The 15,483-nt window shown below is 50.8% G+C and overlaps 1 protein-coding gene across 2 annotated transcripts in view; it reads right to left on the reverse strand.

Moving 5' to 3' along the window:
* Positions 1 to 15,483, reverse strand: part of SLC35F6 (solute carrier family 35 member F6) — a 133,114-nt gene that overhangs the window by 4,040 nt on the left and 113,591 nt on the right. For both annotated transcript variants that reach the window (XM_088465724.1, XM_088465725.1), the window contains exon 5: positions 5,218 to 5,328. In XM_088465724.1, coding sequence (XP_088321850.1) covers positions 5,218 to 5,328 — 111 coding nt within the window. The remainder of the gene's footprint in view (positions 1 to 5,217; positions 5,329 to 15,483) is intronic.

A 15,483-nucleotide genomic window follows, 5' to 3' on the forward strand; every position in this document is an offset into this window, starting at 1 on the left:
AATGGTGTGGCAGGAATAACCTTGAATGAAATCCTATTAAGACGGTAGAGATGATAATCGACTTTAGGAAACAGGATCCTTTGATCCTAGCTGATGTTGCTGTATCGGTGGTGGACTCATTCAAATTCTTGGGTACTACCATCTCCCGAGATTTGAAGTGGGAGAACACCAGTGCCATTGTCAAGAGGGCTCATCAAAGGCTATATTTTCTTAGACAACTAAGGAAATTTGATGTCCCGAGAGAACTAATGCTGCTCTTTTACTCTGCGATAATCGATTCTGTTCTGTGTTCCTCGATTATTGTGTGGTACGGTGTGGCCAGGCACGTGATAGGGCCAGGTTACAGAGGGTAGCCAGATCTGCGGAAAAGATTACTGGCGTAACCCTGCCTTCGATCCTTGACCTCTATTTGGCGAGGGTTGGGAAACGGTCCAAAAATATTGTGGCGGATGTGGTCCATCCCGACCACTATCTTTTCCAATTACTTCCGTCCGGTAGACTATATAGATCTTGCCCGGTTAGGACCTTAAGTCCTAACCGGGCAAGACATGCAAATAGTTTTTTCCCGCAGGCAATTATGCAGTTAAATCATTGATTAATAATTGCTTGTTTAGGTGGTATTATAACTCCCTTTTTTAATTTTATTCATATTGAGTATGTATTGAGAGTTGTCATTGGTGTGTAAATTGATTTGAGTACTTGGTCAGTGGTTCCGGAGTCAAATTCCATGTATATGTTTTATACTTGTGAAATAAAGTCTGGTTCTGATTAAACAGAGGCCGTACCGTATACTCGAGGCAAAGCGGGCAGCGGTTAAACAGGAAGTAGAGGAAATGCTGCGCTTAGGGGTCATAAAGGAATCAAATAGCGAATGGAATAATCTCATAGTTTTTGTGCCTAAAGGTGCATATACAAATAACGATTTTTTGAACGATGTGTCAATAACGACGTCATTCTCATTAAATCGTTCAAAAAAATCGGTCAGTTTATGAGTTATAACGATGAACGATAATCACAAATGCGCACTCCAGTTTGTAGTTATCGTTCATCGTCCATTTCAGACTGTGCAACATGACGATTTTCATTAAGGGAAGGAACATTGGGCCTGATTCAGATGGTGGCCCAGTGCGCTTGCGCACGACGGAGCCGGCACTGTCATGCGCATGCGTGAAACCCGTATAGCGACAGGCAAGCCGTCGCTCCGGGTTTCGCATCAAAGGGGGCGTGCTGTCGATGTTGAGTGACAGCACGCCCCCTTTGGTGGGTGGGCCGGGGGCGTGGCTGCCCAGACGGAGGCGTTCCCATGGGAACGCCTACCGTCTGGGGCCGGCCCCACTGACATCACAAGTGATGTCAGTGGGAGTGCTTTCGGCCCTGTTAGAGCCGAAAGCACGCTGGGGCTTGCGTCAATGAGACCCTACCACAAGGGTCTCGTCGCAAGCCCGATGGTCGCGATGGTCTTGACCATCGTGACCATCTTCCTGCCCGCTATGCAAGCGGCCAGGAGGCCAGTCAAAAAAAAAATAGCCCGGCCCTGATTCAGAGCGAGCGCTCTTTCAGAGCGTCCGGCTCTGAATCAGGGCCATTATTCGTTCATCGTTCAAAAAAATTGTTCATTACACTTCAAAAAATCGTTCACTTTTTCAAGGGAAAATCTGACAGAAAATCTGAAAGAAGATCGTTGGTTACAAAGATGTTACGTGTGTACGCACCTTTAGCCTTCAGGTGCTTTAAGATTCTGCAATGATTTTCGCAAATTAAATAAAGTGTCACAGTTTGGTTCCTATCCGATGCCCCGGGCAGACGAGCTGGTGGAGAATTTAGCAAACAGCCAGTATCTCACCACCCTAGATTTGACAAAAGGGTATTGTCAGACTCCTATAACTGAGACTGCTAAGGCCAAAACAGTCTTCTCTACCCTGGAAGGTTTGTTTCAGTATAAAATGCTGCCGTTTGGTTTGCATGGGGCTCCGGGAACCTTCCAGAGGTCTAGGTACAGGTGGCTGTGGCCTCACAAGGAATATGCAGCTTCATATCTAGATAACATAGGGCCTGATTCAGACCCACTCGCGAGCGGCTGTCCGCTCGCAAGTGGGTCGATGTTCTGGACTGAGCATGCGCACGACGGAGGGAGCTCCGTCGTGCGCATGCGCCAGACGCGACGAGCGAAGGAAAGTCCTTCGCTCGTTGTGTCTGATCAAAGGGGGCGTGCTGTCGATGTTGATTGACAGCACGCCCCCTTTGGTAGGCGTGCCGGGGGCGTGCCACCCTAACGGGGGCGTTCCCACGGGAACGCCTCCCGTCAGAAGCCGGCCCACTGACATCACTAGTGATGTCAGTGGGAGTGATTTTGGCTCTGATAGAGCCAAAATCACTCCGGAGCTTGCGGTTGAAAACCTCAACCGCAGGCTCCGGCTCGCAGTTTCGATGGTCGCGATGGTCACGACCATCGCGGCCATCAAAATGCACGCTCGTATAGGCTGTGGGTGGTGACCCACAGCTACACGAGCGTCCAAGAGGACACTCCATTTTCATGGAGGCCGGCCCTCATTCAGAGCGTGCGCTCTGCTCAGAGCGTACGGCTCTGAATGAGGGCCATAGTCATCTTTAGCCCCGACTGGGAGTCACACCTACTAAGAGTAGAAGCAGTGCTGCAGTCTTTACGGGCACATGGGTTTACTGCTAATCCTGAGGTTTGCCATTGGAATGGTGGAGGCAAAATATTTGGGATATATTGTAGGCAGAGGGCAGATAAAACCTCAGCCCAGTAAGGTGGAGATGGTCCTCACATGGCCTAAACCCAAATGTAAGTCCCAGCTCAGAACATTCCTTGGCCTAGTGGGTTACTACAGAAGATTCATTCCTGATTTTGCCACTAGGACAGCACCATTAACTGAGTGTCTTAATAAACAGTCCCCAGACAAGATACTATGGTCTAGAACAGCAGAAGCTGCATGGCAGGATTTAAGGCGCGCCTTGTGTGCAGAACCTGTTTTGCAGGTTCCTAACTGTAAAAAGCAGATTATACTGCAGACAGATGCCTCAGGTACGGGATTGGGAGCAGTCCTTTCACAAGTGGTAGAAGGGGAAGAGAAACCCATCCTCTACCTTAGCCGGAAATTGCTGCCCAGGGAGCGCAAGTACTCAACTGTGGAGCAAGAGTGCTGAGCAATTAAGTGGGCAGTAGACTTGTTAAAATATTATTTGTTGGGGCGGGAGTTTTTGTTGGTTACAGATCATACTACAGGTTTGTTGGGCCCGATCCTCCAAGCTACCCTATAATGAAGCTAGAGGAGGAGGAGGAAGAGGGTGAGGATGGTGAACGGTGGAAAATGGTAGAGAGCTGTGTACCCAGACCGATGGCACAAATAGATGTGGGCAAGGCAGATAGCTTGTCTGAAAGTGTTTTAGCTTCACCAGGGTGGTTGAAGTTAAGGGAAGAGGAGTGTGACACGGTCAGCATAATTCCACATGAAGTAAATGTAGAATATTCAGATCTCCCAGGTTTGGCAGAGCAAAGGCATTAGTAATGTGTAATGTCCAATTCAGGTGTTGCCTCAATCAGAATCTGGAAGGCAGCTGATTACAGTGTGTGAGGCTGGTTTAAGAACTGCAGAGACACTGGGGAAACTGAGCCTGATGGCGAGATAGTCGCCCAGGTTATAGGCCCGAGGGTGACTAGTGTTAGGGGTCCTGGACCTGAGAGTTCACAGAAGAAATGTTGCTGTTTGGAAAATGTGTCACATCTTGCCTGTGAAACTGCCATATCCTGTGTACCTGCCTGTGGTGAGCAATATAGCTACTGATGGATTTTACCAGGCTTATGTGATTCTTGTCATATATATATTGACTCAGAATTAGGAACCTCCAGTATCAGAGAAGCCGTGACGTGGTCTGGAGGCTTACACATATTTTTGCAAACATATGCAACTGAGATCTCTGAATTACCTACCACAATGTAGTGTTTCAAATCTTTATTGTGGATATCATTCAGAGTGCTGGGAGATTACTTTTGCTGTTTCTTGTATAGAATAACCCCTCCCTTACATGCACCTGACTGATATTACTAAGGTGATAGAGCAGCTACCAATATGCCGTACATCAGCCTGCCTGGTTCGCACGGAGGAGAGAACATGCCTGAGCGGTGAGTCTTGTGAGGTCACGCCTGACTGCTCTGACGCCACATGCCAAGAAGGGGCACTAATGTTTATTTTTATTTCCCTTTAATTTGCCCCTACATGCTGGACACCTGGCACACTGGGGCGGGGGTGTGCAGTAGCATACACATGCTCCAGGAGCCATGGCTCCATGCTACGCCCCTGCCCGCACCCTAAACCTAACCATCCCAGTGGGGTGCCTATCCCTAACTTCCCTCCAGTGGTGCCTAACCCTAACCCTCCCTCCCCGCAGCCTCACCATAACCCTTCCGGTGGGGGGATGCATAACCCTGATTTCCCCCTGGGGGGGTCTAAACCTAAGTCCCCCTTCCCCGTTGAAATGGACAATACTTACCTCTCCCGACAATCTGGATTGTGGTGGTTCGGAATGCTGATGCCATTATCCCGGCGTCGGTATATCAATGGCCAGCATTCCATCCGCCGGCAACATAACTACATCCTCGGCACTGCAAATACACTGGTTCCCAGGGGTAGTCTGCACCTCTGGGAGCCCCCGTAGAAAATAACCATGGGGCTATGCCCCCTTACTGGGAGACAACTAGGGATGTGCAGGCTCGGTTCTACTCGGTTCCGTTCGGTTCTTTTTACCGAATCTTATTGGCTATCCAAAACTCGTGACAGCTGAAACCCAATAAGATCCGGTAAAAAGAACCGAACGGAACCGAGTAGAACCGAGCCTGCACATCCCTAGAGACAACACACCCTGTTTAAGAGGCGCAGCTTTGCCTTGCGTGTTACCTTTCTCGCCGTACCGGTGACACCCAGTGGAGGGATGTCACTGGTGTTTGCTGTAGGTTTTGAACTCAGATTTAACAAACGAATCTCGGGTTTTGGATGACATGTAAACGGGTCCAATTACATGACTTTAGTTGTTTTTATCAATTTTAAAGAAATCCAAAACCGAATCCGAACAAAACACTTCAGGGTGGTTTTGCCAAAACCAAAATACAAGGGTTCCCGCACATCTCTACTTTATAGCTATATCACCATATTACAGCCCATGTACAGCTAACTGGAAATACAGTCAGTTATAACTTACCCTCCGTGCCCACTGCCCGGAGCGGGTGCACATTGTGCTTGTAAACAAATTTCTCCTCCAGCACCATTTGTACAGAGGCAATAATTTGGGCCATGATGATGAGCAGGTCGCCTGTATAGAGAGAGGTCAGAGAGAGTTACTGATGGGAAGAAATGAGCGATTCCTTTATACTACTGTCGTGTACAGAACTTTATATTTTTCAATATTGCACAGAAAAAAAAAGTCTTATTGGTAGCATGGTGGCATAGTGGTTAGCACGACTGTCTCACAACACTGAGGTCATACAGTAAGTACAGTTGTTGTAATTGCTGACATTATGCTAATACCTCTCCAAGGTCGCCTTCTTCACTCCTTGTTAGTGCCGATGAGTTTGCAACGCAGTAGTGATGAAAAAAAATGCTGAAGTCTAAAGACGCCCACTGCCGGCATCGCAGATCCAAGTGCAGCGTCCGAAGACTTTGGGCATCTAAGTAAGCTATAGGGGCGGATTCCATTAGAGGCGAAAAGCCGTGATCTTTGAAAAGCGTTCACCGATGTGATGTTTTCGCCACGTTCCCGTGTATCGCCCTATTAAATTCCAGGATGTTTTTGCATGTACGAAAACTCCATAGGCAAAAGTAAGAGAAAAAGTTTCACCACCCAAAGGCAGGAGAACAGATGGGCAAAATAATAAATAGTGTAGACTATGGGCCTGATCAGAGCCGCTCGCTATTTGCGATCGCACGCTCTGAATCAGGGCAGGGAGTATTTTTTTTCATTCCGGCCTTAGGGCCGCTCGCACAGTTGTGGGTGAACACCCACAGCTTGTGCAAGCGGCCTGGCGATGATCGCGATTATCGCGACCATCGGCATTGTGAGGAGACCCTTGTGGTAGGGTCTCAGCAATGCCAAGTGGACTTCCAGCTCTAATAGAGCCAGAAGTCCACTACTGACATCACGAGTGATGTCAGTAGGGCCGCCCACAAAGGCAGGCGTTCCTCCGTTTGTTCAGCCACTCCCCCACCCGCCTACAAAACGGGGCGATCAACATCGACAGCCGCCCCATTTTGCTGCAAGCTCTGAAGTGAGTGAAGGTCTCACTCGCTACGGGGCTCACTTGTGCGCACTGGGCCACCATCAACCCGCTTGCGGGTGCAATGCGCTTGTGAGCGGGTCTGAATCAGGCCCTATTTGCGCAACTTAGAGAGTGTGGATAGCTGCCTCATATCACTAGTTTCCTTACTAGTAAATAAATAATAACTGTACAGTTAATGATGGCGCGTACCCTGTTTTAGATGAAAACAAGTAGAAAGGATCATGGGGAGGGGGGAGAGGTGAAAGCAGGCAGGATTGGGGTAAGGATATAGGGCCTGATTCAGAGCCGGATGCAATTAGCGCTCGCTCGTTCAGAAAAAGGGGGTGGCTATTCAAATGAACCGTTCGCTCCTTGCGGTCTGTTGCCGCCTCCATGTCTGAACGAGCGAACAAAACATGCAGACGTTTATTTGAAAAATACGCCCCTTGGCCGCTCGCATCATACGTCATGTCCGCTATTTATTAGATTAATCGAGTACATCGAACAGCGTATGAACTGCTCGCTATTCTTGTGGTTGGTTTTTCCTACCACTATATTGCGAGCAGTTCTGACTATAAAACAACCAAGTGACGTGGTCAATGATGCTGCTGTATTAATTATGCACACCCATAAAACGCCCGTTTTGACCTTTTGGCACGCCTGCGTTCTGATCTCCACTCCCCGTTTTCAAGCACCTTCCCCTGTTACCACCCACATACGCCTACTCCTGTCACTCAAATTAGCAGGCATTCGCTATATAGCGAACAAACGATTTTCGGCCGCACTGACTGGTTCGCACATGCGTATTAAAGACCGTACGCATGCGCAGATGGGCGAACATCGCTCAGAACGAGCGTACTGCCGCTTACGAGCGGCTCTGAATCAGGCCCATAGATACAAACTTCACTGTATAATAGATATATACACATATAACACAATAATGTCTTTGTAAGACCCTCTGCACATTATCCTTTTTATCACTTTCCACTTGTTTTCATCTAAAACAGGGTATGCACCATCATTATCTGTACAGTTAAAATCCCTATTTTTGCCTAAAAATGTGGGGACTTGGAGCCTGTTTCTGACCCGCTCGCTAGATGAGTTAGCACACAGCCATCAGCTGCTAATATATGCATAGGAAGCAGTGGCGTAACTAGGGGGGGTCGGGTGAGGCGCGTGCCCTGGGCGCCGTTGGACCAGCGGCGCGGGGGGGGCGCCGCCAGCCACGGTACCGGGCCGCCCGCCCTAGTTAGCCAGTGTAGCGCCGACCGCAATGAGTGCGGTCAGCGCTACACATTTACACAGGACCGGCGCTAGGCTTCCAGTGCCGGTCCTGTGCTGCACGCCTGAGCCCGTTCCCTCCCCCTGAGCGCTTGCCCAATAGCGCCAGGAGGCGGGCTCAGGCTGTGCATTACACAAGCATCGCCGCCAGCGCTGGCGGCGATGCGTGTGTTAAACAGCAGCCAATGAGAGTCAGATAGACTCTCATTGACTGCTGCAGCACCCACTGCAAGAGCCGGACTTCCGTCCGGCTCCTGCAGTGGTTAATGGGACTGACGTCATGACATCATGACGTCAGTCCCATAATGCTGAGCGCGCCAGCCTGGGCGGACTGGCGGGCGGGAGCGGCATCGCGGACAGGAGCAGGAGCAGCGTGGAATCAGGTAAGTATATTTTTATATATATATATTTATTTTTAAACCTATCTGCACAACGGGGGAGGGGTTGGCTACTAATGGGGGGACCTCTACTGGGGGAGGTGTGGCTACTACTGGGGGTGCCATTGGGAGAACCTCTACTGGGGGGGGGGCTACTCTACTGGGGACTACTACTTGGGGGGGGACTACCACTGGGGGCATTCTAAAAGGGGCCTATTACTAGAGGCTCTGCACTCGGGGGACCACTACTGGGGGCAAAAATAGGAAGGGCCACTACAGGGACCACTGGATAGGGGGGGGTCACTACTGGGAGCCTGCATCAGGGGGGCCACTACTGGGGGCACCTCATGGGAGGGGGGGACACTACTGCTGGGGGCACTATATAAGGGGCTTACTGCTAGGGGCACTGCGGGGACCACTACAGGGGGGGATCACTACAGGGTGCCTGCATAAGGGGACCACTACTGGGAAAACTGCATGGGGGGGACTACTGCTGGGGGCACTATATAAAAGGGCACTGCATAGGGGGGGACTACTACTGGGGGCACCATATAAAGGGCACTGCATAAGGGGATACCACTACTGGGCGCACTGCATTGTGGGGACTGCTACTGGGGGCACTGCATAAGGGGGAACACTACGTGGGGCACTGCATTTGGGGGGGCCACTACTGGGGGTACTGAGTAAGGGGAACTAATTGGGGGCTGTATAAGAGGGACCACTACTGGGGATACTGTATAAGGGGCACTACTATGGGCCTTCATGAGAGGGACCACAACTGCATACTGGGGGTACTGTATAAGGGGCACTACTATGGGCCTGCATAAGAGGGACCACAACTGCATACTGGGGGTACTGTATAAGGGGCACTACTATGGGCCTGCATAAGAGGGACCACAACTGCATACTGGGGGTACTGTATAAGGGGTACTACTGGGGTTAAGGTGCATATGGATAGGAATGTTCAGTTTGAAAATAAAGGGGTGTGTCATGTTGACACGCCCCATTTTTAAGTGACCACGCCCATTTTTTGCCGCGCGCACATGGGGGGGCGCTCCCTTTTCAAATTTGCCCTGGGCTCCAAATACCCTAGTTTCACCACTGATAGGAAGCGATCGCACGGCCAGGCAAGAGGACGCCCACTATGTCTTAGAGAGCGACTGCAGAGCGAACGCACGCTGGTGTAAAGAAGCCCCCTTCCCTTTGCAGCACACGCCATCTCCAGGAAGTGTATCAGTAACATCGAGAGCCATCGGAGCTGCTCCCAGCCATTGAGATAGACCCTACCCCTCCGCAAGCACTGCGATCACATCAGTGTGAAATACAACCAGATGACCCGTACATGACGCTTCCGTGCTAATTATGCACGCCTATTAAATGCCGTTAGAACTAGGGATGAGCGGGTTCGGTTCCCTGAGAACCGAACCCACCCGAACTTCGGGGATCCGGGGCGATCCGAGCCCAAGCTCGGATCTCCCTGTCTACCCCGGATCCCTCTCCCGAGGCAAAACCTCGAGATCTGCTGTCGGATCTCGAGGTTTTGCCTCGAGCGGCCATTTTAAAAAAAATGCCTTTGCCTTTAATGGGCAAAGTGCTGATTGGCTGACAGAGCCGTCTGTCATGGCTCTCAGCCAATCAGCATTATGGTGCTCATTTGCATGTAGCACGGACTCGTGAGATCCGTGCTACATGCATCTGTGTGATTGACAGTGACACAGAGCACAGATGGGTCAGTGAGACCCGTCTGTGCTGCTGTGTATTTCAATTACACAGATGCACGCACGGACCAGGAGATCCATGCTACTTGCATCTGTGTGATTGACACAGAGCACTGACGGGTCCGTGAGACCTGTCTGTGCTGCTGTGGTAAGAAAAAAAAAAAAACCTGTGTAAAAAAAGAAAAAAATGGCGTGCCCCCCCCAAAAAAGAGCAACCAGCCCCGGGCATTAGTGACCCAGTGCTGGGTGTGCTTAAATACAGGGGACAAACGACGTAGGGGTCCCCTGTACTTAAGCACAACCAGCACCGGGCTAGTCAGAACCAGCGCTGGTTGCCAAAATACGGGGGACAAACGACGTAGGGGTCCCCCATATTCTGCGCAACCAGCTCTGGGCTCTGATCCGGTCCTGGTTCTGGAAATACAGGGGAAAAAAATTAGTAGGGTTCCCCTGTATGTTCCAGAACCAGCACTGGACTTTTTCAAGCGGGGGGCTGATGCCACAGCCAGGGGAGCCGTTTCACCGGGCCCCCCAGCCGCAGCATCAGCCCTGACCGCTAGTCAGCCCAGGCCGGGGATCCCTGGAGAGCTGGGGACCCCCCCAATAAAGGGGTCACCCTCTCCAGGGCACCCCAGGCCCAGGCTGATAGCCCGGGGCTATCCCCGCCACCCCTGGTGGCGGTGGGTGGCGGGTTGATTGTGTGGTGTGGTGTAAATAAAGAATATCAAACATTGTCTTTACAAGTAGAACTGCAAGTCCCAGCAAGCCTGCCCCGCATGCTGGTACTTGGAGAACCACAAGTACCAGCATGCAGGGCATTAAGGGCCCACTAGTACCTGTAGTTCACCTGTAAAAAAAAACAAAAAAAAAACACAGGACACACACACCGTGACAGTACAAGTTTATTAAACATACATACACACACATGTACACATACTCACCTATGTAACCTGTAGCATCGGTCCACTTGTCCGGTAAAGTATCCATAGGGGACCTGTGAAAAAAAACATGCTCACCATCTCCTATGCAAGGTTCTGTCCTCTTCGTTCCAAAGTAGGCATCCCCGGACTTGGCAAAAAAAAAAACGAAAACGCGATCCACGAACTTAGTACCTTTCTATAGAACGGTACTTCCCGAATGAGAGCTTAGCGGCGGGGTATCACCATGGAAACGCCGCTGCTAAGCGTTCATTGGCTGAGAGAGGCCATCTCCCGTCTCTCTCAGCCAATGAACGGCTCCCTCCATTGTAGTCAATGGTGGGAGCCGCAAGGTTATTAAAGTTTACCCTGCGGTTCCCACCATTGACTACAATGGAGGGAGCCGTTCATTGGCTGAGAGACGGGAGATGACCTCTCTCAGCCAATGAACGCTTAGCAGCGGGGTTTCCATGGTGATACCCCGCCGCTAAGCTCTCATTCGGGAAGAGTTCGTGGATCACGTTTTCGTTTTTTTTTTTGCCAAGTCCGGGGATGCCTACTTTGGAACGAAGAGGACAGAACCTCGCATAGGAGATGGTGAGTATGTTTTTTTTCACAGGTCCCCTATGGATACTTTACCGGACAAGTGGACCGATGCTACAGGTTACATAGGTGAGTATGTGTACATGTGTGTGTATGTATGTTTAATAAACTTATACTGTCACGGTGTGTGTGTCCTGTGTTTTTTTTTTTAAATTTTTTACAGGTGAACTACAGGTACTAGTGGGCCCTTAATGCCCTGCATGCTGGTACTTGTGGTTCTCCAAGTACCAGCATGCGGGGCAGGCTAGCTGGGACTTGCAGTTCTACTTGTAAAGACAATGGGCCGGATTCAGACCCACTCGCGAGCGGCTGTCCGCTCGCAAGTGGATCGATGTTATGCACTGAGCATGCGCACGACGGAGGGAGCTCCGTCGTGCGCATGCGCCAGACGCGACGAGCGAAGGAAAGTCCTTCGCTCGTTTTGTCCGATCAAAGGGGGTGTGCTGTCAATGTTGATTGACAGCACGCCCCCTTTGGTGGGCGTGCCGGGGGCGTGCCTCCCTGACGGGGGCGTTCCCACGGGAACGCCTCCCGTCAGAAGCCGGCCCACTGACATCACTAGTGATGTCAGTGGGAGTGATTTTGGCTCTGATAGAGCCAAAATCACTCCGGAGCTTGCGGTTGAAAACCTCAACCGCAGGCTCCGGCTCGCAATTTCGATGGTCGCGATGGTCTCGACCATCGCGGCCATCAAAAAGCACGCTCGTATAGCCTGTGGGTGGTGACCCACAGCTATACGAGCGTCCAGGAGGACGCTCCATAAAAATGGAGCCCGGCCCTCATTCAGAGCGTGCGCTCTGCTCAGAGCGTACGGCTCTGAATGAGGGCCAATGTTTGATATTCTTTATTTACACCACACCACACAATCAACCCGCCACCCACCGCCACCAGGGGTGGCGGGGATAGCCCAGGGCTATCAGCCTGGGCCTGGGGTGCCCTGGAGAGGGTGACCCCTTTATTGGGGGGGTCCCCAGCTCTCCAGGGATCCCCGGCCTGGGCTGACTAGCGGTCAGGGCTGATGCTGCGGCTGGGGGGCTCGGTGAAACGGCTCCCCTGGCTGTGGCATCAGCCCCCCGCTTGAAAAAGTCCAGTGCTGGTTCTGGAACATACAGGGGAACCCTACTAATTTTTTTCCCCTGTATTTCCAGAACCAGGACCGGATCAGAGCCCAGAGCTGGTTGCGCAGAATATGGGGGACCCCTATGTCGTTTGTCCCCCGTATTTTGGCAACCAGCGCTGGTTCTGACTAGCCCGGTGCTGGTTGTGCTTAAGTACAGGGGACCCCTACGTCATTTGTCCCCTGTATTTAAGCACACCCAGCACTGGGTCACTAATGCCCGGGGCTGGTTGCTCTTTTTTGGGGGGGTGCACGTCATTTTTTTTTTTTTTACACAGGTATTTTTTTTTCTTTACCACAGCAGCACAGACGGGTCTCACGGACCTGTCATTGCTCTGTGCCAATCACACAGATGCATGTAGCACGGATCTCCCGGGTTCGTGCTACATGTAAATGGGCACCATAACGCTGATTGGCTTCCTGTCTGCCACTGCAGTGCCACTCCTAGATGGGCCACATGTTTGTGCCGCCCACTTGTGTCGCTTAGCATAGTCATCCAGCTACCTCGGTGCAACCTTTTGGCCTAAAAACAATATTGTGAGGTGTGAGGTGTTCAGAATAGAGTGGAAATTAATGTTATTGGGGTTATTAATAGCGTAGCAACAAAAAAAGGCCCATTTTATGTGATTTTAGCGTTTTTTTTTTTATTTTTTAAGAAAAAATCCAGATCCAAAACACAAAACCCAGAACCCAAAACACGGAAGCGTGGTTTTGGCAAAACCAATCCAGATCCAAAACACGAAGAAAGATCCAGATCCAAAACCAAAACACAAAACACGAAAAGTGGCCGGTGCACACCCCTAGTTAGAACGCACAGGGATGTCTGCATTCGCACATCCACTCCCCCGTTTTCAAAGACCAGCCCCTGTCACCACCCACAAACGGCGCTATCTGTCACTCAAACTAGAGAGCAAAATAAGGCTGGCGTGCAAACATTTCCCGATCGCAGTGACTGGTTCGCGCATGCGCAGTTAGCGAAAATCGGCCAGCTGTGAGCAAACGCAGCCTAGCAAGCGGGTCTGAATCGCCCCCTTGGTTCAGAACCCTTTGGACACCCCCCCTCCCCCCAATGACTAATTAGGCACAAAAAAAATCTTAATTCACCCTAAGAAAAACATCATTTTTGGGGTGAAAATGTAAAGTGTTTGAAAATGGGGTATGAGGTACTGGGACTGGAATTTGGGGGGCTGTATGGATAGGACAGGTGTTTTTAGGATTGCAAAAGGCTGCAGCAGGTTTTATTTATTAATTTTTTTTATAGTGCACCTTACGGACAAAATATAAACTAGTACCCATTTAAATGTACCCCAAATTTAGCTACAGCAAATATTTTTCCAAAAAGAATTGCTTTTTATCATTTTACCACACTTATTCAAATATGCTAATAACAGCCCTTTGACTCGATCTAAGGGGGTCATTCAGACCCGCTCGTGAGCAAATTTCGCTCGCTAGCGGATCGATGTTGTGATACTGCGCATGCGCACGACGGAGGGAGCTCCGTCGTGCGCATGCGCGAGAACCGGCGAGCGACGAGAAATACGTTGCTCGGGGTCTCGCACCAAACGGGGCGTGCTGTCGATGGTGACTGGCGGCCAGACTGAGGCGTTCCCATGGGAACGCCTACCGTCTGAGTCCGGCCCCACTGACATCAGTAATGATGTCAGTGGGAGTGACTTTGGCTCTGATAGAGCCAAAATCACTCCTGGGCTTGCGGCAGGGAGACCCTACCGCAGGGTCTCGTCGCAAGCCCGATGGTCTTTGACCATCGCGACCATCATCATGGACGCTCGCTATAGCTGTGGGTGGTCACCCACAGCTATACGAGCGTCCAGGAGGACGCTCCATTTTCATGGAGGAGGGCCCTGATCCAGAGCGAGTGCTCTGGTCAGAGCGTCCGGCTCTGAATCAGGCCCTAAGGGTCTGATTCAGAGCCGGACGCTATTTGCGCTCGCTCGTTCAGAAAAAGGGGCTGGATATTTAAATTGACCGGTCGCACTTTGCGGTCTGTTGACGCCGCTATGTCTGAACGAGCGAACAAAACATGCGGTCGTTATTTTGAAAAAACGCCCCCTGGCCGCTCGCATCATACGTCATGTCCGCTATTTATGAGATTAATCGAGTACATCGAACGGCGTATGAACTGCTCACTATTCTTGTGGTTGGTTTTTCCTACCGCAATCATGCGAGCAGTTCTGACTAAAAGACACCCAACTGACGTGGTCGATGACGCTGCTTTGTTAATTATGCACACCCGTAAAACGCCCGTTTTGACCGTTTGACACGCCTGCGTTCGGATCTCCACTCTCCGTTTTCAAGCACCTTCCCCTGTTACCACCCACATACGCCTCCTCCTGTCACTCAAATTAGCAGGCATTCGCTATTTTGCGAGCACACGATTTTCGACCACACTGACTGGTTCGCGCATGCGTATTACAACCCATACGCATGCGCAGATGTGCGAACATCGTTCTGAGTGAGCGAACGGTCGCTTACGAGCGGCTCTGAATGAGCTCCTAAGAACTCAAAATAATTTTATTAGGTCTATTAAGTCACTTCTATACTGACTTCCATGGGGTGCAGACTGATTTCCCTGGAATATCCCATCCTTTTCGCTAGTTTCACCATTCGCTGAATTTGCACATCTGCGTTTTCACCTGTTTTGCAATTGAATAAGGGCAAAAAGCGAGAAAGCACATTGTGAACGTAGGTGAAAACTTCGCATACACAGGCGAAAAGATTGCAGCGCCAAAAATGCATTTTGCCGGCCGCGACTTTTCGCCTCTACTTGAATCTTCCCCTAAGCCGCAACTCCTCTGCTGGGGCCAAGAAATCTGGCCTCAACGCGCCTACAGAATGGCGGCCACTCACCTCGTTTTTGTAAAACGTTTGCCATTTCCACCACCTGCCCGCCTCCAAATTCCCGCAGCAAGTCAAGTCATGCTGCGGCTTGGCGGTCACTGCGAGTGATAGAGAGGGAGCACTTGGAGTGATAGAGAGGGGGCACTGCGAGTGATAGAGAGGGGGCTCTGTGAGTGATAGAGAGGGGACACTGCGAGTGATAGAGAGGGGGCACTGTGAGTGATAGAGAGGGGGCACTGTGAGTGATAGAGAGGGGGCACTGAGAGTGATAGAGAGGGGGCACTGTGAGTGATAGAGAGGGGGCACTGTGAGTGATAGAAAGGGGGCACTCCGAGTGATA

The sequence above is a fragment of the Taudactylus pleione genome, unplaced genomic scaffold (genome assembly GCF_031769625.1).
Source record: "Taudactylus pleione unplaced genomic scaffold, aTauple2 ptg000063l, whole genome shotgun sequence".
NCBI classification, from domain to species: Eukaryota; Metazoa; Chordata; class Amphibia; order Anura; family Myobatrachidae; genus Taudactylus; species Taudactylus pleione.